General features: G+C 50.6%; 1 protein-coding gene across 3 annotated transcripts in view; it reads right to left on the reverse strand.

Annotated features, from left to right (window-relative positions):
* Positions 1-5,009: 5,009 nt before the first annotated feature.
* The window catches only part of LOC102092903 (cubilin), a 41,016-nt gene continuing 24,122 nt past the window's right edge, over positions 5,010-21,903 (reverse strand). For 2 of the 3 annotated variants that reach the window (XM_065066801.1, XM_065066800.1), the window contains 18 exons: positions 21,646-21,860; positions 20,304-20,457; positions 19,863-20,077; positions 18,521-18,674; positions 18,080-18,294; positions 16,736-16,889; positions 16,295-16,509; positions 14,952-15,105; positions 14,507-14,721; positions 12,931-13,084; positions 12,496-12,710; positions 9,047-9,200; positions 8,607-8,821; positions 7,575-7,728; positions 7,206-7,420; positions 6,198-6,351; positions 5,757-5,971; positions 5,010-5,394 (listed from right to left, as the gene is read on the reverse strand). In XM_065066801.1, coding sequence (XP_064922873.1) covers positions 5,165-5,394; positions 5,757-5,971; positions 6,198-6,351; positions 7,206-7,420; positions 7,575-7,728; positions 8,607-8,821; positions 9,047-9,200; positions 12,496-12,710; positions 12,931-13,084; positions 14,507-14,721; positions 14,952-15,105; positions 16,295-16,509; positions 16,736-16,889; positions 18,080-18,294; positions 18,521-18,674; positions 19,863-20,077; positions 20,304-20,457; positions 21,646-21,860 — 3,397 coding nt within the window. In that variant the 3' untranslated portion in view covers positions 5,010-5,164. The remainder of the gene's footprint in view (positions 5,395-5,756; positions 5,972-6,197; positions 6,352-7,205; positions 7,421-7,574; positions 7,729-8,606; positions 8,822-9,046; positions 9,201-12,495; positions 12,711-12,930; positions 13,085-14,506; positions 14,722-14,951; positions 15,106-16,294; positions 16,510-16,735; positions 16,890-18,079; positions 18,295-18,520; positions 18,675-19,862; positions 20,078-20,303; positions 20,458-21,645; positions 21,861-21,903) is intronic. The other variant, XM_065066802.1, reaches the window with a different exon arrangement.

Here is a 21,903-nt window from a genome sequence, read left to right on the forward strand (position 1 = left end):
GATATGGTAATAAAGAAATGTAAGCCTGAACATTGCTATTCACAGCTCTACTGCTCCTGACTTCCTGACAAAAGCAAAAACAATACCATGTGTTCAGTGGAGTTATCACACACTGTCATTGGGAAGGGGCTACAGGGTCATAATCCTGACTCTAAACTCTTGAAAAATAAGGTCTTTGTGTAGACCAAGGAACCCAAGCAGCTGGAAAGCAGTTTTGCAGCAAAGAACTGGGGGGTTCTGGGGAACAAATTTACCATGAGCCAGCAATGTGCCTGTGGCATCCCGGTGTTCAGAGGAACATTGCCAGCAGGTCAAGGGAGGTGATCCTCCCCCTCTACTCAGCACTAGTGAGACACATCTGGGGTGTAAGTTCCAGTTCTGGGCTCCAAAGTACAAGAGAGACATGAACATACTAGAGCAAGTCTACAAAGGGCCACTGAAATGATTAAGGGACTAGAGCATCTCTCATAGGAGGAGAGGCCCAGAGAAGAGAAGGCTCAGGGGGATCTCATCAATCTGTGCAAATACCTGATGGGATGGAGTAATGACAGAGCCAGACTCTTCTCAGTGGTGCCTGATGGCAGGATGAGAAGCAATGGGCATTAACTGAAGTAAATTCCATTTAAGCATAAGAAAGAAGAATGAGGGTAGCCAAGCAGTGGAATAGGCTGCCCAGTAAGGTTATAGGTTCCTCCATTCTTCAAGATATTCAAACACAACTGGACACAGTCTTGAGCAACCTGCTTCTCTGAACCTGCTTTGAGCAAGGGGATGGACTAGAGGATGCCCAGAACATGTCTGTGACACCATGAATAGAAAATTTATGAATGACATCAAGGAGATTCAGGAACAGAGAGGGACTGAATGCACTGCGGTTAAATTTATCCACAACAATTAAATCTGCTAACATAGTTCTTTAACAAAAACTTGACTGTCAGCATTCTTGCCAGGCTTCACCAGTCTCAGCTTCCTGGTTCGTTTCTGACATTTCCAGTAAATGTTCTTTAACTTGTGTGGGAACCTATGTCTACAGCTTTGATAACAGATGCCTTTGATGTGCAGCTGCTGAAATGCCAGTGTCCTCTGTACAAAATACACCTTAGATTATCGCTCCTTTCTATTGCACGTACTGACAGCAAAACAAGAGGAAGCTTGCCACAAAATAAAGTACCATAAAAAAACTGTAAAGAACCTGACGTACGAGGCTGTATTCCTGATAGTGTATCAGCAGTCTGTTGCTGTTCTCACAACAGTAGGAAATGGAAACTATTGTGTTGGCCCTTGACTGTGGATCACTGACACAGAATACATGGGATCGAATTTGTCTTACCATAATACGAAATATTTCAGGCACACAAAACCTAAAGAAGTTTGTCCAAGAAAATCAACCACAGCTGTCTCATGATATATTCTACCGGAGGTTAGCTGTCCACTAGAACAAGTGTTCACTAAATCCTGCTGTTATACTTGGAGTTAAAAAAAAAAAAAAAGAAGAAGAAAAACAAAAAAAAATAAACAAGAACAGTGCAGGTCTATAGAAATGTTTAAAATACTCCAAAAAAGATTCTGCATTATGTTTGTGAGTTGTCTGTTATAAGAATGTCATACTTCTCATCCCCTCTATGACCTATATTTTTTTTCCTTGGGGATTTTACTGCTCTGCAATTGCCTTTGGGTTTGGTGTTCCCTGGTTCACGTGAATACAAGAAAACAATGAATCTACTCTGTCTTGTCATAAGGATGCATGAGTAATCCCTTAAAACAAGAAAAAGACAATAGCCATTGACTTATTCCATTGTGCCCCTTGTAGCTGCCACCCTACAGTGCAAGAATATTGTTGTAGTTTTGAACCAAGAACCTGAACTAAGAATAGTAATAAGCAAGGCTTTTACTGAATTGACAAAAAGCCTTGAAAGAGAAATCAATGCTAACACAAGCCTTTTCGAACAAGAATTAGGAAGGAAAGAATGATTAAGAAAGAAAATGTGAGATGTGTTAGTTGCTAAGAACCATTATCGATATTTATTACAAGCACTTTAACAACTATACCCTTTGACCTAAAATTTGAGATTTGATATATAGATGGGGGAGACTTACCTTACACAACCAAGAAATGGTGGTGAAAACTTCAGACCTTAGTGCAAATATGACCCTTCTAATATTGCTATAGTGATGCTCATGTACCTTTTACTCATTCACCAGTATTTAATAAAGGGGGAAATTACAGGGACATTTGGGATTTTGCTGCAATTACCGAGGATGTAGTTTCATGATAACAGAAATTTATTATAGCTCTTTAGGTACTACATATACTTTGGTCTTAAGCATTAAGTACTTGTGAGTCATTGAACTTTCATCCAGTTCAGTCCTCAATCTATGTTGTTTTTTAGCCCTTTCTTCTTCAGAAACCTTCCACTGAAAATTTTCCCCTGGCTGTATGCAATTGCATTATCACAGTGTTAAGTCAAAGGGCACTGAAGTCTGATGCAGCCTTTTTCCTCTTAGGAAGTTTTGAATATGTTCCAACACCAGAAGCAGTAGCAGTAGCTCAGTTTGCCCATTCACAGTTCCAGTTACACCTAACCAGGATAGCCTTAGGAATAATAAAAGGCAGAGCTTTGCTATCTCTGGCATCATAAGCCTTAAAATGTTGCAATAGAGGTACCAAAGGTCTGTTGATTCAGGTGGAGCTGCCCTGAGAACAGGCATTGAAGTCCATTTTCACCTGCCTTGGCCACAGTCCAGGACCAGCCTTGATCACACATGATCCAGCGCTTAGGATAAAAAGGCACTTTCCAGAGACATCAGAGCAAAGCTTCTCTTCAATAAGGGCTCCCATGAGATGTGCTCCACAGCAGGGAGCATCGTGCTCTGTCTGTGCTATGCCTCATGTCATGGCATGGTCAAAGGTGCAGCAGGAGAACAGCCTGGCTTATGCAGGCAGGGGACAAGGAAGCACAGCACTTCTGTGAGACACCAACTTCTTCAAAGATCTTTCTAGAAGTTGCCTACTGATGGCTTGGCAAATGAGGATCTCCCAGTGTCTCAGTCCAGCATGTACCATCCACAATACGTATTGCTATTGATATTCCATCCCACATGATGTCATGCTCAGCATGTAAAGCTGGGAGAAGAAGAAGGGAGGAAAGATATTCAGAGTCATGGCGTTTGCCTTCCCAAGTAACTACTACACATAATGGAGCCCTGGTTACCTAGAGATCATAAAATTATAGACTCATAGAATTATTTAGGTTGGAAAAGGCATGCAACCAATGTTACATGGAGTAAGTGGATTGCACTGATTACATAAGGAGCTCAAACAGGGAGTCCCAGTCATCCAGGAATTTTAGAAGTGATGACAGACTGGCCAGAAGGTAAAGACTTTGGAATGTTGTCAGATGAAGGGGAAGTGACACGTGCTGAAGAAGCTCCACCACATAGTAAACTACCAGAGAATGAGAAGCAATACACCCTGTTAACTGGTGGATCCTGTCATCTTGTAGGAAAGCATCAGAAGTGGGAAGGTGTTGTGTGGATTCCCATACAATGGATCACAAAGGCCATTAAGGGACAAGGTGAATCAAGTCTGTTCACAGAGGTGAAAGCCATCCAGATGGCTTTAGATGTTGCTGAACAGGAAAAGTGGCCAGTACTTTATTTCTACACTGACTCATGGATGGTGGCAAATACCTTGTGGGGACGGTTACAGCAATGGAAGAGGAGCAATTGGCAACAACTATGGATACCATTTCACAGGTTATCCATGAGTGTGAAACCTGTGCTGAAATCAAACAAGCCAGACAGTTAAAGCCTGTATGGTATGGAGGGCAATGATTAAAATATAAATAAGGAAAGGCTTGGCAGATTGATTATATTACACTTCCACAAACCTGCGAAGGTAAGCACTATGGATTTACAATGGTCGAAGCAACTACCAGATGGCTGGAAACATGTGCCATACCCCACGCTACAGCCCGGAATACTATCTTGGGTCTTGAAAAGCAAGTCCTATGGCAACATGGCATGTCAGAAAGGATCAAGTCAGAGAATGGGACTCATTTCAAAAACAGGCTTAGAGACACTTGGGCCAAAGAGCTTAACATATCACATCCCCTATCTTGCACAAGCTTCTGGGAAAATGGAAAAGTACAATGGACTGTTAAAGTACAATGGACATACTAAGGACAATGGGTGGTGGAGCCTTCAAAACTTGGGATTCACATTTAGCAAAAGCCACTTGGTTGGTCAGCACTAGAGGATCCTTCAAATGAGCCAGGTCTGCCCAATCAGAACTTCTAAGTACTGTAGAAAGGGATGAACTCCCTGCAGTGCACACAAAAAATAAGTTAGGGAAGGCGGTTTGGGTTACTCCTGCCTCAGGTGAAGGCAAATCCATTCATGAAAAGGTTTACACCCAAGGACCTGGAAGCACTTGATGGGTAATACTGAAGGATGGAGAAGTTCAATGTGTACCTCAGGGGGATTTGATTCTGGGTGACAATAAATATTGAACTGCATGGTGTTAATTGCTACATGATGCTATACACCATACCGTGTTCAATAAGTGACTTTCAGATTAATGCAGTAGTAATGAAACCAGAGCTGGCTTTAAAAAGTGACGCCTGGCAACATCTTTGACCCACAAACTGTGGGTATGAGCTGTACTAGATAAAACATCTTCCCTGCCCTGGGAGGCTGTTGTGATAAATGAAGCTCAAAGTCATGAAATAAATGAACAAAAGGGTGTCCCACAGACTAAGGGAATGATGAATTTTATCTCTGTATATATAAGTATGTATGTGCATATGTACATAAGTATTCCATATAATAGTAGTAATTAATTAGAATGCATTGATAAGGCCTAAGCATGCAGTAAATAAACGGTGCAATGTGCTTGTTTGAATGGAAGTGAGTTAGTTTTCTTCATGCAGTTAGAAATCGTTCTTTTTCAAAGCTAGTGCAATCATTGCTGGGATTTAGCTTGAGAAGAAGAAGATAACATCCCGGGACAGAATTAATGTTTTTATTTGTTGCTGTCGGGAAGCCAAGGTCTGTCTGAGCACCCTGCCCACAGGTATGAGACAGTGAGGAAGGGGGGTATGGGTGGGGCAGACCTTGACTGACATCCAGGCTGATCAATGAGATATATTCCATGCTGTTAGCATCACGCTTCATATTTAAGGAGAGTTGGGATTTTCCGGCTAGCGGGAGGGAGAGACGGAGACTCGTTCCCGTTTCTGCTTTGTTTCCATGCAGCTCTATTTGGGAGTTCTTTTGGTACAGCCTTTTGCCATCCTGATATTTTGGAGCGGCCTCTGGGCTTTTCTGCCTCTTTCTTTCTTCTGTCTTCATGATCGGCTGTTCGGGACAAGGGTGTTCTCTTCCTGAGACTGGCTGCTTGATACAGAGAGAGTTCATGAGGAAGTGTATTTAGTATTTTCTTTTATATTCTATTTTCATTTTATATAGAGTAGTAGTACATTAGTAATATTTTGTTAATTTATTAAACTATGTTTATTTCAAACCACGAGTTTCTCCCTACCCTTTCAAATCTCTCACCTCTTCAGAGGTGCAGAGAGGGGAAAGTGAGAGACCAGCTACCGTGGTTTTGAATTGCTAACTTGGGTTAAACCACGATGTGTTGGAGAAGCCAGAGGGTCTGGATGCCCAGAGGGTGCTAGGACCCACCAGAAGGCCTTTCAGGAAGAGTTTGTGCTTTTGTCACAGCCAAGAGTGAAGGACAGATAGGATCTTACCTGTGCTGCTGTTGGATGCAGGAAATGAACTGTAGGAAGCCTCAAAGCCTCTGAGCGTGACACTGCTGTCAGTGCGAAACAGGACGGTCAGCTGGGGCCCCAATGAACTGAACACACTGTGGTCGTTACTGCAAACGGAGCCAAGGAACGGGCCATCTATGGACCCACCATCATAGACCTCAATGGCATCATACCGGCAGGAGGTGCCTTCCAGCCTGCGGATGGAGAGGAGGGTCTGTCAGCACCTCAGGCTGTGCCACCTCCGAGCACAAGAACCAGCAGGAGCTGCAGGGCTCCAGCATCCTGACCCCATCCCTGGCCTGGCTCAGGCACTCAGGCAGAGGTGACCAAGGCCGCGTGATGGGGATGAAGACACCCCTGAACCCACAGGCGGCACTGGGCACCCTGCCCACACCACAGCTGCCACCCCCCTGGACTCACTCGACATCCAAGAACTGGAGCTCCACTCTGAGATTCTGCTCCGGCAGCTGGATGTGCCACACACAGCGGGCACTGTTGGGGTAGGTGTTGGGGTAGCCAGGGCTCTGGAATGAGCCAGACAAACCCTGAAGCAAGCCACCACAGGAGTTGTTCCCTGTGGAAAGGAGCAGAAGCCAGGGATGGGCAAATAACTCTTGAAATCTCATCACCAGAAGTTGTCTGAGCAGGGCAAGGCCACCAGCATGGTGGCTCTGCCACAGCCCCACAGAGACACTTCCTGCCATGCACGTGGCTGCACTTGAAGCCTCATCCCTGCATCCCCCCAGCCCACAGCACAGGTTGTGTGTGCTCAGCATGGGCAGTCACCCCATTGCTAGGACCTTTCTTCCAGGAGCTATGACCACATGGACTCCAGGGGGTCCCTTCCACCCTCAGCAATCCTGTGATTGTGTCATCATGAGCTGAAGCAGGAAATAACCAGAACCTTCAGCCCCAACCAGGCCCTATCTTAGTTTGACAATAAGGCAGAAATGGAGCTGGAGCTCTGTGGGGCTGCAGGCAGAGAGCAGCAGCCTCACTTGCTCCTCCACAACTCCTCAACTGCAAAAAGAAGTTCACTACACTGCGTGGGAAGTCATCGGCACTCTTTTGTTTGGGAAGACAAGTAGTAACTATGAGCGGGAATACTGGTCTCCGCAGCTACAGCAGAGAGGGTGCCGTGAAGAAGCAACTCCTCTGTCTGCAATAAAGGTCAGAAAAATCAATGATGGTTCTATAGCAGAACTGGGTGGGGGAGGAGAAAGCCTGGTCCCTGACATAAGGTAAAAAAACAGCCTTCTGGTAGCAGTCTGGGTGCAATTCTGCACAAAATGACACCCAAAAATAAAATACTTTTCTGTGGGACCAGAAGCACTGGATGCCCAGAGGTACCAGGACCCCTCAGAAAGCCCTTCAGGAAGAGTTTGTGTTTCTGCCTCAGTAAGGAGAAAAGGGCAGCTGGTATATTACCTGGGATGCTGTTGGAAGTAAGAAATGAGTGGTAGGAGGCCTCAAAACCTCTTGCGGGAGTGCTGCTATCAGTCCGAAACAGGACAGTCAGCTGAGGCCCAGCTGAGTAGAAGACAAGATTATTGTTACTACAAACAGACCCGAGGAGCGGGCTATCTGTGGACCTGCCATCGTAGACCTCGATGGTGTCAAATTGGCAGATGGTGCCTTCCAGCCTGTGGAGGGAGAGGAGGGTCTGTCAGCACCGCAGGCTGTGCCACCTCTGAGCACAAGGACCACGAGGAGCTGCAGGGGATGAAGCTACCCCTGAACCTGTAGCTGGCACTGGGCACCCTGCCCAGTCCACAGCTGCCTCACCACCAGACTCACTCGACATCCAAGAACTGGAGCTCCACTCTGAGATTGGGCTCTGGCAGCTGGATGATCCACACACAGCGGGCGTTATTGGGGTAGTCATTGGGGTAGCCAGGGCTCTGGAATGAGCCAGACAAACCCTGAAGCAAGCCACCACAGGAGTTGTTCCCTGTGGAAAGGAGCAGAGCTCAGGGACGGGCAGAGAGCTCTTAAGATATCCCAGAAGCTGCTGGAAAAGGGCATGTTCACCAGCAAGGAGGCTCTGCCACAGACCCACAGAGACCCTCCCTCCCACACGTGGTTGCAACTGAAGCCTCATCCCTGCATCCCCGAGCCCACAGCACAGGTTGTGCTTGGCACAGGCAGTCATGCCATCAGTGGGACCTGTCTGTCCAGTGATACACCTGGGGCAGTAGGCTAGTGAGCAGTATTTGCCTACAATGAACAGCTTGACTGGAGTCACCTCTGCCCAAAGGGACCTGCGGGACACATAAACACAAACCCCATAGCCGGCTCTGTAATTTGGTGGGACTTGAGCCATCCTGTGATTCTGTGATCCTGAGATGGGGCAGGACATGACCAGATTCCTCAAGCCCTCCAGGCCCTATCTTAGCAAGACAACAAGGGTGAAATGGAGCTGGAGCTCCCTGGCGTTACAGGCAGAGAGTAGCAGCTGTGCTTGCTCATTCACCACTTCTCAGCTACAAATAGGAGTTCATGGCACTGCATGTGAACTCAGCAGCCCTCTTTCATTTGGGAAGACAAGTTGTATCTATGAATGGGAATATTGGACTCTGTGACAGAAGTAAAATGACTGTGGCACTGGCAGAGGTGTAGAAAGCCCTGTCCCTGCCACTCGGCAAAGAAACCTCCATCTGGCAGCAGCGTGGGGGCAATCCTGTCCAAAGTAAGGACCCCAGGTCAAAACACTTGTCCGTGGGACCAGAGGGTCTGGATGCTCAGAGGCACCTGGACCCCACCGAAGGGCCTTCAGGAAGAATTTGTGTTTCTGACATGATGAAGAGGAAAGCATGGCTGGGATCTTACCTGCAGTGCTGTTGGAAACAAGAAATGACCTGTAGGAGGCCTCAAAACCTCTCTGTGTGACGGTGCTGTCAGTGCGAAACAGGACAGTCAGCTGGGACCCAGATGAATTGAAGACGTTATGGCTGTTACTACAAACGGAGCCGAGGAGCGGGCTGTCTATGGACCCACCATCATAGACATCAATGACATCAAACTGGCAGATGGTGCCTTCCAGCCTGCAGAGGGCGAAAAGGGTCTGTCAGCACCTCAGGCTGTGCCACCTCTGAGCACAAGGACCAGCAGGAGCTGCAGGGCTCCAGCATCCCAACCCCATTCCTGGCCTGCCCCTGGCACTCAGGCAGAGGTGGCCAATGACCCGTGATGGGGATGAAGATGCCCCGAGCCCACAGCTGGCACTGGGCACCCTGCCCACACCACAGCTGCCACCCCCCTGGACTCACTCAACATCCAAGAACTGGAGCTCCACTCTGAGATTCAGCTGTGGCAGCTGAATGTGCCACACACAGTGGGCATCATTGGGGTAGTCGTTGGGGTAGCCAGGGCTCTGGAATGAGCCGGACAAACCCTGAAGCAAGCCACCGCAGGAGTTGTTCCCTGTGGAAAAGAGCAGAGCTCAGGGATGGGCAGAGAGCTCTTGAGATATTCCAGAAACTGTTGGAGAAGGGCATGACCATCAGCAAGGAGGCTCTGCCACAGCCCCACAGAGATCCTCCCGCCCACACACATGGCTGCAACTAAAGCCTCATCCCTGCGTCCCCCCCGCCCACGGCACAGGTTGTGCTCAGCAAACACAGTCACCCCCATCAGCGTGAGCTGTCTGTCCAGCAGGACACCTGGCACAGCAAATATCCCGACCCCTTAATCCCTCTGGACCTAAATGTTATCAGCAATACAGGGGGAGTCGAACTGGAGATCCCTGGTGCTGCAGTCAGAAATCAGCAGGTAAGTGTGCAGCATTTGGCTTAGGAAGAACAACCTGCTGGTAGTCAACCCTCTCCAAAAGCCAGGCTCTTTCCAGTGGTGCCCATCAATTGGAGAAGTGTCCTTGAGCATAAACTGAAACACCAGAGATTCCCTTGGAACATCAGGAAACCCTTTTTCACTATGAGGGTGACTGAACATGGGCACAGGTTGCCAAAATTGCTCTTGGATTCTCCATTGTTGGTGAGAACCAATAGCCATCTGGAAACAGTTCTGGGCAGCCAGCTCTAGGGAACCCATTTTACAGAATCACAGAAGGTTAGAAATTGGAAGGGATCTGAAATGATCATCTAGTCCAATCGCCCTGCCGGAGCAGGAACACCCAGAGGAGGTTACACAGGAATGTGTCCAGGCGGGTTTTGAATGTCTCCAGAGAAGGAGACTCCACAATCTCCCAAAACAGTTTGTTCCACTGTTCTGTCACCCTCAGCATGAAGAAGTTTCTTCTCATATTGAAGTGGAAACTCCTATGTTTCAGTTTGCACCCACTGCCCCTTGTCTTATCATTGCTTGTCACTGAGAAGAGCCTGGCTCCATCCTCCTCACACTCACCTTTTACATATTTATAAACATATTTATAAACTGGTTGCAAACTGGCTTAAGGAGAGAAGCCAGAGAGTGGTAGTCAATGGTGCGGAGTCTAGTTGGAGGCCAGTATCTAGTGGAGTGCCTCAGGGCTCAGTACTGGGGCCAATATTATTCAATATATTCATTAACCATTTAGATGAGGGAATAGAGTGTACTACCAGCAAGTTTGCTGATGACACTAAGCTGGGAGGGGTGGCTGACACGCCAGAAGGCTGTGCTGCCATCCAGCGGGACCTGGACAGGCTGGAGAGTTGGGCAGGGAATAACCTAATGAAATTTAACAAGGGAAAGTGTAGAGTCCTGCATCTGGGCAGGAACAACCCCAGGTTCCAGTATAGGTTGGGAAATTACATGTTAGAGAGCAGTGTAGGGGAAAGGGACCTGGGGGTCCTGGTGGACAACAGGATGACCATGAGCCAGCACTGTGCCCTTGTGGCCAGGAAGGCCAATGGCATCCTGGGGTGTATTACAAGGGGGGTGGTTAGTAGATCGAGAGAGGTTCTCCTTCCCCTCTACTCCGCCCTGGTGAGACCACATCTGGAATATTGTGTCCAGTTCTGGGCCCCTCAGTTCCAGAAGGACAGGGAACTGCTGGAGAGGGTCCAGCGTAGGGCAAGGAAGATGATTAAGGGAGTGGAGCACCTCCCTTATGAAGAAAGGCTGAGGGAGCTGGGTCTCTTTAGTTTGGAGAAGAGGAGACTAAGGGGGGACCTCATTAATGTTTATAAATATATAAAGGGTGAGTGCCATGAGGATGGAGCCAGGCTCTTCTCGGTGGCAAACAATGATAGGACAAGGGGTAATGGGATCAAACTGGAACACAAGAGGTTCCGCTTAAATTTGAGAAAAAACTTCTTCTCAGTGAGAGCACTGGCCCAGGCTGCCCAGGGGGTTGTGGAGTCTCCTTCTCTGGAGACATTCAAAACCCGCCTGGACATGTTCCTGTGTGACCTCACCTGGGCGTTCCTGCTCCAGCACGGGGATTGGACTAGATGATCTTTTGAGGTCCCTTCCAATCAAAACATACTGTGATACTGTGATACTGTGATTAATGAGGTCACCCTTCAGTCTCCTCTTCTCCAAGCTAAAGAGACTCAGCTTCCTCAGCCTTTTCTCAGAAGGGAGATGCTCCACTCCCTTTATCATCTTCGTGGCTCTGTGCTGGACTCTCTCCAGCAGTTCCCTGTCCTTCTTGAACTGAGGGGTCCAGAACTGGACAAAATATTCCAGGTGTGGTTTCACCAGGGCAGAGTAGAGGGGAAGGAGAACCTCTCTTGACCTACTAACCACACCCCTTCTAATACACCCCAGAATGCCATTGGCCTTCTTGGCCACAAGGGCCCAGTGCTGGCTCATGGTCATCCTGCTGTCTACCAGGACTCCCAGGTCGCTTTCCCCTACACTGCCCCACCACAGGTCATTCCTCAACTTCTAGTGGAACCTGGGTAGTGGCTAGGACCACATGGGCTCCAAATGTTCCTTCCAACCTCAACCATCCTCTGATTCTGTGATCCTGAACAGGTGCAGGAGCAAATAAGGCCCCTTAGACTCTCCACACTTAGGTTTGCTCAGTTACATGGGGGGAGTCAACTGGGCACTGAAGGAAGAGAGCAGAAGGTGAGGAAGCAGTATTTCCCTGAGATAAAGAGTCCGGTGGAAGTCACCCTTCCACAAAGGGAGCTCTGGGACACATAAACCCAGGACCTGCAGTTGGTACTGTAACCTGATGGGACTGAGCAAGACAAACACCAATCATTCTGTGATTCTGTGATGCTGAGCTGAATCAAGAGATCATCAGGCCCCTCAGGCGCCCCAGGCCCTATCTGAGCTCATTGCCAAGGGGGAAATTGACCTGGAGCTCCCTGGTGCTACAGGCAGAGAGCAGCAGCTGCACTTGCTCATTCATGACTTCTCAGCTGCAAAAATAAATTTGCTGAAATGTGTGTGAACACATCAACGGTCTTTTCAGAAGACAAGTAGTAACCATGATGGAGATAACTGGCCTCTGCAGCAGCAGCATAGACGGTGCCATGTACAAGCGACTCCTCTGCCTATAATCAAGGTCAGAAAATCCAATGATGGTTCCACGGCAGGTCTGATAGGGAGGGAGAAAGCCCTTTCGCTGCCATCAGGTAAAAAAACTGTTTCTGGCAGCAGTGTGGGGGCAATTAGATCCAAAACTATGACCTCAGGACAAAATACTTCTCAATGGGGGCAGGGCATCTGGATGCCCAGAGGGTGCCAGGAACCCTCAGGAGACCCTTCAGGGAGAGTTTGTGCTTCTGCCACAGTGAAGACTAAAGAACAGCAGGGATCTTACCTGTGTTGCTGTTGGAACCTGGAAATGAGTGGTAGGAGGCCTCAAAACCTCTCCTGGTGATACTGAGGTCAGTGTGAAACAGGACGGTCAGCTGGGACCCAGATGAATTGAAGACACTATGGTTGTTACTGCAAACGGAGCCGAGGAGCGGGCTGTCTGTGGACCCACCGTCATAGACCTCAATGGCATCAAACTGACAGGTGGTGCCTTCCAGCCTGCAGAGGGAGAGGAGGGTCTGTCAACACCGCAGGCTGTGCCATCTCTGAGCACAAGGACCAGCAGGAGCTGCAGGTCTCTTGCAACCCAACCCCTTTCCTGTCCTGGTGCTCAGACAGAGGCGGCTAAGACCCCAAGATGGGGATGAACCCTTTCCTGAACCCACAGCCCGCACTGGGCACTCTGCCCACACCACAGCTGCCACCCTGCCAGACTCACTCAACATCCAAGAACTGGAGCTCCACTCTGAGATTGGGCTCTGGCAGCTGGATGGTCCACTCACAGCGGGCGTTGTTGGGGTAGGCGTTGGGGTAGCCGGGGCTCTGGAATGAGCCAGACAAACCCTGAAGCAAGCCACCGCAGAAGCCTGCCCCTGTGGAAAGAAGCAGAGCCCAGGTATGGGCAGACAGCTCTTGAAATTCTGTGGCCAGAAGTTCTCAGAGAATGGCCACCAGCAAGGAGGCTCTGCCACAGCCCCACAGAGACCCTCCCTCCCTCCCACGCATGTGGCTGCACCTGAAGCCTCATCCCTGCATTCCCCCAGCCGACAACACAGGTTGTGCTCAGCAGAGACAGTGACCCCCATCAGTGGGACCTGTCCTTCCAGTGGGACATTTGGGGCAACACATAACTTGACCCCTTAATCACTATGGACCTAAATGTTGTGAAGGACACATGGGGAGTCAAACTGGAGATCCCTGGTGCTGCAGGGAGAAATCAGCAGGTGAGGGAGCAGCATTTGGCCTAAGGAGAACAACCTGCTGGGAGTCAACCCTCTCCAAAAGCCAGGCTCTTTCCAGTGGTGTCCAGAGATGGGACAAGTGGTGCTGGCCACAAACTGAAACCCAGGAGGTTTCCTTGAAACATCAAGAAACCCTTTTTCACTGTGAGGGTGACTGAGCACAGGTTGCCCACAGAGGTGGTGGGTTCTCCATCCTTGGAGAGAACCAAAAGCCAGCTGGACATGGTCTTGTGCGGCCAGTTCTAGGTGACACTGCTTTAACCAGGGGCTTACAGAGGTCCCTTCCAACCTCAGCCATCCTGTAAATCTGTGATCTTCAACACAGGCAGGAGCTAATAAGGCCCCTCAAGCCCCTCCACTCCTAGCTGTGGTCAGTGGTATGGGGCAGTCAATCTTGAGGTACCAGGAAAGAGCAGCATGTGAGCAAACACATTTATTGTTTACCTACAATAAATGGCCTGGTGGGATTCACTCCTCCCCAGAGGGATCACCAGGACATATAAACCCAGCACTCATAGCTGGCACTTTAATCTGGTGGGACTGAGTGAGAAAAACCTCAACCATCCTCTGATTCTGTGATCCTGAGCTGAGGCAGGAGATCAGACCCCTCAACATATCCTGGCTCAACCGGTGGACGTTGACAGGGGGGAAATGGAGCTGGAGCTTCAGGCAGAGAGCAGCAGAATAATTCAATCCTCAATGATTTCTCAGCTGCAAAAAGGAGTTCACTGCACTGAGTGTGACCACACTGCCCATCTTACATTTGAGGAAACAATGAGTAACTATGAGGGGGAACACTGGCCTCCGCAGCTGCAGCACAGAGGGTGTAGCATTGGTCAGGGTACTGAAAGCCTGTCCCTGCTGTCAGGCAAAGAAACCTCCTTCTGCCAGTAGTCTGGGGGCAGTCCTGTCAGAAATTATGACACTAAGTCAAAACACCTGTCAGTGAGACCAAAAGGTCTGCATGCCAGAAGTGCCAGGAGCCATCAGAAGGTCCTTCAGGAAGAGATGGTGCTTCTGCCATGGAAAAGGCTAAAGGATTGCAGGTCTTACCAGGGTTGTTCTCAGAAGCTGGAAATGAGCTGTAGGAGGCCTCAAAACCTCTTGCAGTAATGCTGCTATCAGTGCGAAACAGGATGGTCAGCTGTGGCCCAGATGAAAAAAAGGCGCGAGCGTCATTACTGCAAACAGATGCAAGGAGTGGGCTGCTGGGTGACCCACCATCGTAGACCTCGATGGCATCGTACATGCAGCTAGTGCCTTCCAGCCTGTGAAGGGAGAGGAGGGTCTGTCAGAACCATAGGCTGTGCCACCTCTGGGCATGAGGATCGGTGGGAGCTGCAGGGCTACAGCATCCAACCCATTTCCTGGCCTGGCCCTGGTGCTCAGGCAGAGGTGGCCAAGGCCCGTGATGGGGATGAAAATGCCCCTGAGCCCACAGGGCACTGAGCCACTGGGCACCCTGCCCACACCACAGCTGCCTCCCCATCAGACTCACTCGACACCCAAGAACTGGAGTTCCACTCTGAGATCCGGGTCTGGCAGCTGGATGCGCCACACGCATCGGGCATCATTGGGGTAGTTGTTGGGGTAGCCGGGGCTCTGAAATGAGCCAGACAAACCCTGAAGCAAGCCTCCACAGGAGGTGTCCCCTGTGGAAAAGAGAAGAGCCCAGGGACAGGCAGAGAGCTCTTGAAATCTGGTGGCCAGAAGCTGTTGGAGAAGGGCACGGCCAAGAGCAAGGAGGCTCTGCCACAGCCCCGCAGAGACCCTCCCTCCCACACAAGTGGCTGCAGCTGAAACCTCATTCCACAGCACAGGTTGTGCTTGGAACACACAGTTACCCCATCGGTGGGGCCTGTCTGTCCAGTGGGACACCTGGGGCAACAGATAACCTGACCTCTTAATCTCTCTGCATCTAAACATGGTCAATGACATGGGGTGAGTCAAACTGGAGCTCCATGGTGTTGCTCTGAGAAATCAGCAGGTGAGTGAGTAGCATTTGGCCTAAGAGGAACAACCTGCTCACATTGACCCTCTCCAAAAGCCAGGCAAATTCCAGAGGTGCCCAGACATGGGACAAGTGGCCCTGGGTACAAATTGGAACACAGGAGGTTCCCTTGGAACATCAGGAAACCCTTTTTCACTGTGAGGATTCTCCATCCTTGGAGAGACCCAAGAGCCATCTGGACATGGTTTTGGGCAGCCAAAGTTAGGTGCACCTTTTTTTCCCAGGGCTACATCCAAATGTCTTGTAAAGGTCCCTACAAAGCTCAGCCAGCCTCTGTCTCTATGATCCAGAGGTAGGGCAGGAGATCAACAAATCACTCAACTCCACCAGACAATACCTGAGCTCACTGACAAAGGGGAAATCGAGCTGGAGCTCCTTGGCACTGCAGACAGAGAGCAGCAGCTGCCCTCATTCCTCAATGCCACTTCAGGTTCAAAAAAGAATTTCACTATACTGTGTGTGAACTCATTGGCCCTCTTTAGAGAAGGCAAATCGTAACCCTGAGAAGCAAGACCAGCCTCTACAGATGCATAACAGAGGGTGCCATGAACAAGCAATACCTCTGGCTGCAATAAAGATCAGAAAACTCAATGATACTTTCACAGCAGCACTGTTGGGGATGGAGAAAGCCCTGTCCCTGCCATCAGGCAAACCAACCAACTTCTGGAAGAAGTGTGGGGGCAGTCCCGACCAAAATGATGACCCCTGGACAAAGCACCTGTCAATAAAACCAAAGGGTCTGGATGCCTGGGGGTGCCAGGACTCCTCAGGAGGACCTTCAGGAAGAGTTTCTGCTTGTGCCATGACAACATGGAAAGACAATATCTTACCTGGGGTACTGTTGGAAATCAGTAATGAGGTGTAATAGGCATCGAAACCTCTGCCAGCAACGCTATAGTCACTGCGAAACAGGACAGTCAGCTGGGACCCAGAGGAAGTGAAGAATCTATAGTCATTACTGCAAACGGAGCCAAGGAGTGGGCTGTCTGTGGATCCACCATCGTAGACTTTGATGGCATCGTACTGGCAGGTGGTGCCTTCCAGCCTGCAGAGGGAGAGGAAGGTCTGTCAGCACCTCAGGCTGTACCACCTCTGAGCACAAGGACCAGCAGGAGCTGCAGGGCTCCAGCATCCCAACCCCATTCCTGGCCTGGCTCAGGCACTCAGGCAGAGGTGGCCAATGACCCGCAATGGGGAAGAAGCTTCCCCTGACCCCGCATCCAGCACTGAGTACCCTGCCCAGTCCACAGCTGCCTCACCACCAGACTCACTCGACATCCAAGAACTGGAGCTCCACTCTGAGATTCTGCTCTGGCAGCTGGATGATCCACACACAGTGTGCATCATTGGGGTAGGCGTTGGGGTAGCCAGGGCTCTGGAATGAGCCGGACAAACTCTGAAGCAAGCCACCGCAGGAGTTGTTCCCTGTGGAAAGGAGCAGAGCCCAGGAAAAGGCAGAAAGCTCTTGAGATCCTGTGACCAGAAGCTGTTGGAGAAGGGCATGGCCACCAGTAAGGAGGCTCTGCCACAGCCCCACAGAGACCCTCTCTCCCACGCTTGTGGTTGCACTTGAAGCCTCATCCCTGCATGCCCCCAGCCCACAGCACAGGTTGTTCTTGGCACAGTCACCCCCATTGGCGGGACCTGTTTAAACAGTGATACACCTGGGGCAGGAGATAACCTGACCTTTTAATCACTACGGACATTATCGTGGTCAAGAACACAGGAGGAGTGGAGCTAGAGCTCCCTGGTGCTGCAAGGAGAAATCAGCAGGTGAATGAGCAGCATTTGTCCTAAGAGGAGCAACCTGCTGGGAGTCAACCCTCTCCAAAAGCCAGTCACTTTCCAGTGGTGCCCAGCAATGGGGCAAGTGGTTTTGTGTGGAAAGTGAAGCACAGGAGGTTCCCTCGGAATGTCCAGAATCCCTTGTTAACTGTGAGGGTGACTGAGCAGGGGCACAGGTTCACCACAGAGGTTTTGGAGTCTCCATCCTTGCAGAGAGCCAAAAGACATCTGGACATGGCCTTGGGCAGTCAGCTGAAGGTGACCCTGTTTTAGGCAGGAGCTAAGGCCACGTGGACTACAGAGGTCCCTTTCAAGTTCAACTATATTCTTAAATGTATAATCTTGAGAGGTTGGGCAGGAGATCAATGGATCATTCAGTCCCTCCAGGCCCTATCTCATCTCAGCAACAAGGGGAAATGGAGCTGGAGCTCCGAGGGGCTGCGGGCAGAAAGCAGCAGCTGCATCGCTCATCCAGATCTTCTCAGTTCCAAAAAGAAGTTCATGGCAATGCATGTGAACTCATTTGCATCTTTTGCTTGGACAGTCAAGTAGTAACACTGACCGGGAATACTGGCCTCTGCGACTGAAGCAAAATGAGTGTAGCACCGGCTGAGGTGTGGAAAGCCCTGTCCCTGCCATTCGGCAAAGAAACCTCCTTCTGCCAGCAATGTGGGGGCAGTCCTGTCCAAAACGATGACCCCAGGACAAAACACTTGTCTGTGGGGCCAGAGGGTCTGGATGCTCAGAGGGGCCTGAAACCCTCAGAAGGCCCTTCAGTAAGAGTTTCTACTTCTGCCGCATCAAAGTGTGAAGGACAGATGAGGTCGTACCTGGTGTGCTATTGGATGCAGGAAACGAGCTGTAGGAGGCCTCAAAACCTCTTCGGGTGACACTGAAGTCACTGCGAAACAGGACGGTCAGCTGGGAACCAGAGGAAGTGAAGACGCTATGGTTGTTACTGCAAACGGAGCCGAGGAGCGGGCTATCTGTGAACCCACCGTCATAGACCTCGATAGCGTCATACTGACAGGTAGTGCCTTCCAGCCTGCAGAGGGAGAGGAGGGTCTGTCAGCACCTCAGGCTGTACCACCTCTGAGCACAAGGACCAGCAGGAGCTGCAGGGCTCCAGCATCCCAACCCCATTCCTGGCCTGGCTCAGGCACTCAGGCAGAGGTGGCCAATGATCCGTAATGGGGAAGAAGCTTCCCCTGACCCCGCATCCAGCACTGGACACCCTGCCCAGTCCACAGCTGCCTCACCACCAGACTCACTCGACATCCAAGAACTGGAGCTCCACTCTGAGATTCTGCTCTGGCAGCTGGATGTGCCACACGCAGTGGGCATCATTGGGGTAGGCATTGGGGTAGCCAGGGCTCTGGAATGAGCCAGACAAATCTTGAAGCAAGCCACCGCAAGAGTTGTTCCCTGTGGAAAGGAGCAGAGCCCAGGGATGGGCAGAGAGCTCTTGAGATCCTGTGACCAGAAGCTGTTGGAGAAGGGCATGGCCACCAGTAAGGAGGCTCTGCCACAGCCCCACAGAGACCCTCTCTCCCACGCTTGTGGTTGCACTTGAAGCCTCACCCCTGCATGCCCCCAGCCCACAGCACAGGTTGTTCTTGGCACAGTCACCCCCATTGGCGGGACCTGTTTAAACAGTGATACACCTGGGGCAGGAGATAACCTGACCTTTTAATCACTACGGACATTATCATAGTCAAGAACACAGGAGGAGTGGAGCTGGAGCTCCCTGGTGCTGCAAGGAGAAATCAGCAGGTGAATGAGCAGCATTTGTCCTAAGAGGAGCAATCTGCTGGGAGTCAACCCTCTCCAAAAGCCAGTCACGTTCCAGTGGTGCCCAGCAATGGGGCAAGTGGTTTTGTGTGGAAAGTGAAACACAGGAGGTTCCCTTGAAATGTCCAGAATCCCTTGTTAACTGTGAGGGTGACTGAGCAGGGGCACAGGTTCACCACAGAGGTTTTGGAGTCTCCATCCTTGCAGAGAGCCAAACGACATCTGGACATGGCCTTGGGCAGTCAGCTGAAGGTGACCCTGTTTTAGGCAGGGGCTAAGGCCACGTGGACTACAGAGGTCCCTTTCAAGTTCAACTATTCTTAAATGTATGATCTTGAGAGGTTGGGCAGGAGATCAATGGATCATTCAGTCCCTCCAGGCCCTATTTCATCTCAACAACAAGGGGAAATGGAGCTGGAGCTCCTAGGGGCTGCGGGCAGAAAGCAGCAGCTGCATCGCTCATCCAGATCTTCTCAGCTCCAAAAAGAAGTTCATGGCAATGCATGTGAACTCATTTGCGTCTTTTGCTTGGAAAGACAAGTAGTAACACTGACCGGGAATACTGGCCTCTGCGACTGAAGCAAAATGAGTGTAGCACCGGCTGAGGTGTGGAAAGCCCTGTCCCTGCCATTCGGCAAAGAAACCTCCTTCTGCCAGCAATGTGGGGGCAGTCCTGTCCAAAACGATGACCCCAGGACAAAACACTTATCTGTGGGGCCAGAGGGTCTGGATGCTCAGAGGGGCCTGAAACCCTCAGAAGGCCCTTCAGTAAGAGTTTCTACTTCTGCCGCATCAAAGTGTGAAGGACAGATGAGGTCGTACCTGGTGTGCTATTGGATGCAGGAAACGAGCTGTAGGAGGCCTCAAAACCTCTTCGGGTGACACTGAAGTCACTGCGAAACAGGACGGTCAGCTGGGAACCAGAGGAAGTGAAGACGCTATGGTTGTTACTGCAAACGGAGCCGAGGAGCGGGCTATCTGTGAACCCACCGTCATAGACCTCGATAGCGTCATACTGACAGGTAGTGCCTTCCAGCCTGCAGAGGGAGAGGAGGGTCTGTCAGCACCTCAGGCTGTACCACCTCTGAGCACAAGGACCAGCAGGAGCCGCAGGGCTCCAGCATCCCAACCCCATTCCTGGCCTGGCTCAGGCACTCAGGCAGAGGTGGCCAATGACCCGCAATGGGGAAGAAGCTTCCCCTGACCCCGCATCCAGCACTGGACACCCTGCCCAGTCCACAGCTGCCTCACCACCAGACTCACTCGACATCCAAGAACTGGAGCTCCACTCTGAGATTCTGCTCTGGCAGCTGGATGTGCCACACGCAGTGGGCATCATTGGGGTAGGCATTGGGGTAGCCAGGGCTCTGGAATGAGCCAGACAAATCTTGAAGCAAGCCACCGCAAGAGTTGTTCCCTGTGGAAAGGAGCAGAGCCCAGGGATGGGCAGAGAGCTCTTGAGATCCTGTGACCAGAAGCTGTTGGAGAAGGGCATGGCCACCAGTAAGGAGGCTCTGCCACAGCCCCACAGAGACCCTCTCTCCCACGCTTGTGGTTGCACTTGAAGCCTCACCCCTGCATGCCCCCAGCCCACAGCACAGGTTGTTCTTGGCACAGTCACCCCCATTGGCGGGACCTGTTTAAACAGTGATACACCTGGGGCAGGAGATAACCTGACCTTTTAATCACTACGGACATTATCATAGTCAAGAACACAGGAGGAGTGGAGCTGGAGCTCCCTGGTGCTGCAAGGAGAAATCAGCAGGTGAATGAGCAGCATTTGTCCTAAGAGGAGCAATCTGCTGGGAGTCAACCCTCTCCAAAAGCCAGTCACGTTCCAGTGGTGCCCAGCAATGGGGCAAGTGGTTTTGTGTGGAAAGTGAAACACAGGAGGTTCCCTTGAAATGTCCAGAATCCCTTGTTAACTGTGAGGGTGACTGAGCAGGGGCACAGGTTCACCACAGAGGTTTTGGAGTCTCCATCCTTGCAGAGAGCCAAACGACATCTGGACATGGCCTTGGGCAGTCAGCTGAAGGTGACCCTGTTTTAGGCAGGGGCTAAGGCCACGTGGACTACAGAGGTCCCTTTCAAGTTCAACTATTCTTAAATGTATGATCTTGAGAGGTTGGGCAGGAGATCAATGGATCATTCAGTCCCTCCAGGCCCTATTTCATCTCAACAACAAGGGGAAATGGAGCTGGAGCTCCTAGGGGCTGCGGGCAGAAAGCAGCAGCTGCATCGCTCATCCAGATCTTCTCAGCTCCAAAAAGAAGTTCATGGCAATGCATGTGAACTCATTTGCGTCTTTTGCTTGGAAAGACAAGTAGTAACACTGACCGGGAATACTGGCCTCTGCGACTGAAGCAAAATGAGTGTAGCACCGGCTGAGGTGTGGAAAGCCCTGTCCCTGCCATTCGGCAAAGAAACCTCCTTCTGCCAGCAATGTGGGGGCAGTCCTGTCCAAAACGATGACCCCAGGACAAAACACTTATCTGTGGGGCCAGAGGGTCTGGATGCTCAGAGGGGCCTGAAACCCTCAGAAGGCCCTTCAGTAAGAGTTTCTACTTCTGCCGCATCAAAGTGTGAAGGACAGATGAGGTCGTACCTGGTGTGCTATTGGATGCAGGAAACGAGCTGTAGGAGGCCTCAAAACCTCTTCGGGTGACACTGAAGTCACTGCGAAACAGGACGGTCAGCTGGGAACCAGAGGAAGTGAAGACGCTATGGTTGTTACTGCAAACGGAGCCGAGGAGCGGGCTATCTGTGAACCCACCGTCATAGACCTCGATAGCGTCATACTGACAGGTAGTGCCTTCCAGCCTGCAGAGGGAGAGGAGGGTCTGTCAGCACCTCAGGCTGTACC

Source organism: Columba livia, chromosome 6 (genome assembly GCF_036013475.1).
Source record: "Columba livia isolate bColLiv1 breed racing homer chromosome 6, bColLiv1.pat.W.v2, whole genome shotgun sequence".
Taxonomy (NCBI): domain Eukaryota; kingdom Metazoa; phylum Chordata; class Aves; order Columbiformes; family Columbidae; genus Columba; species Columba livia.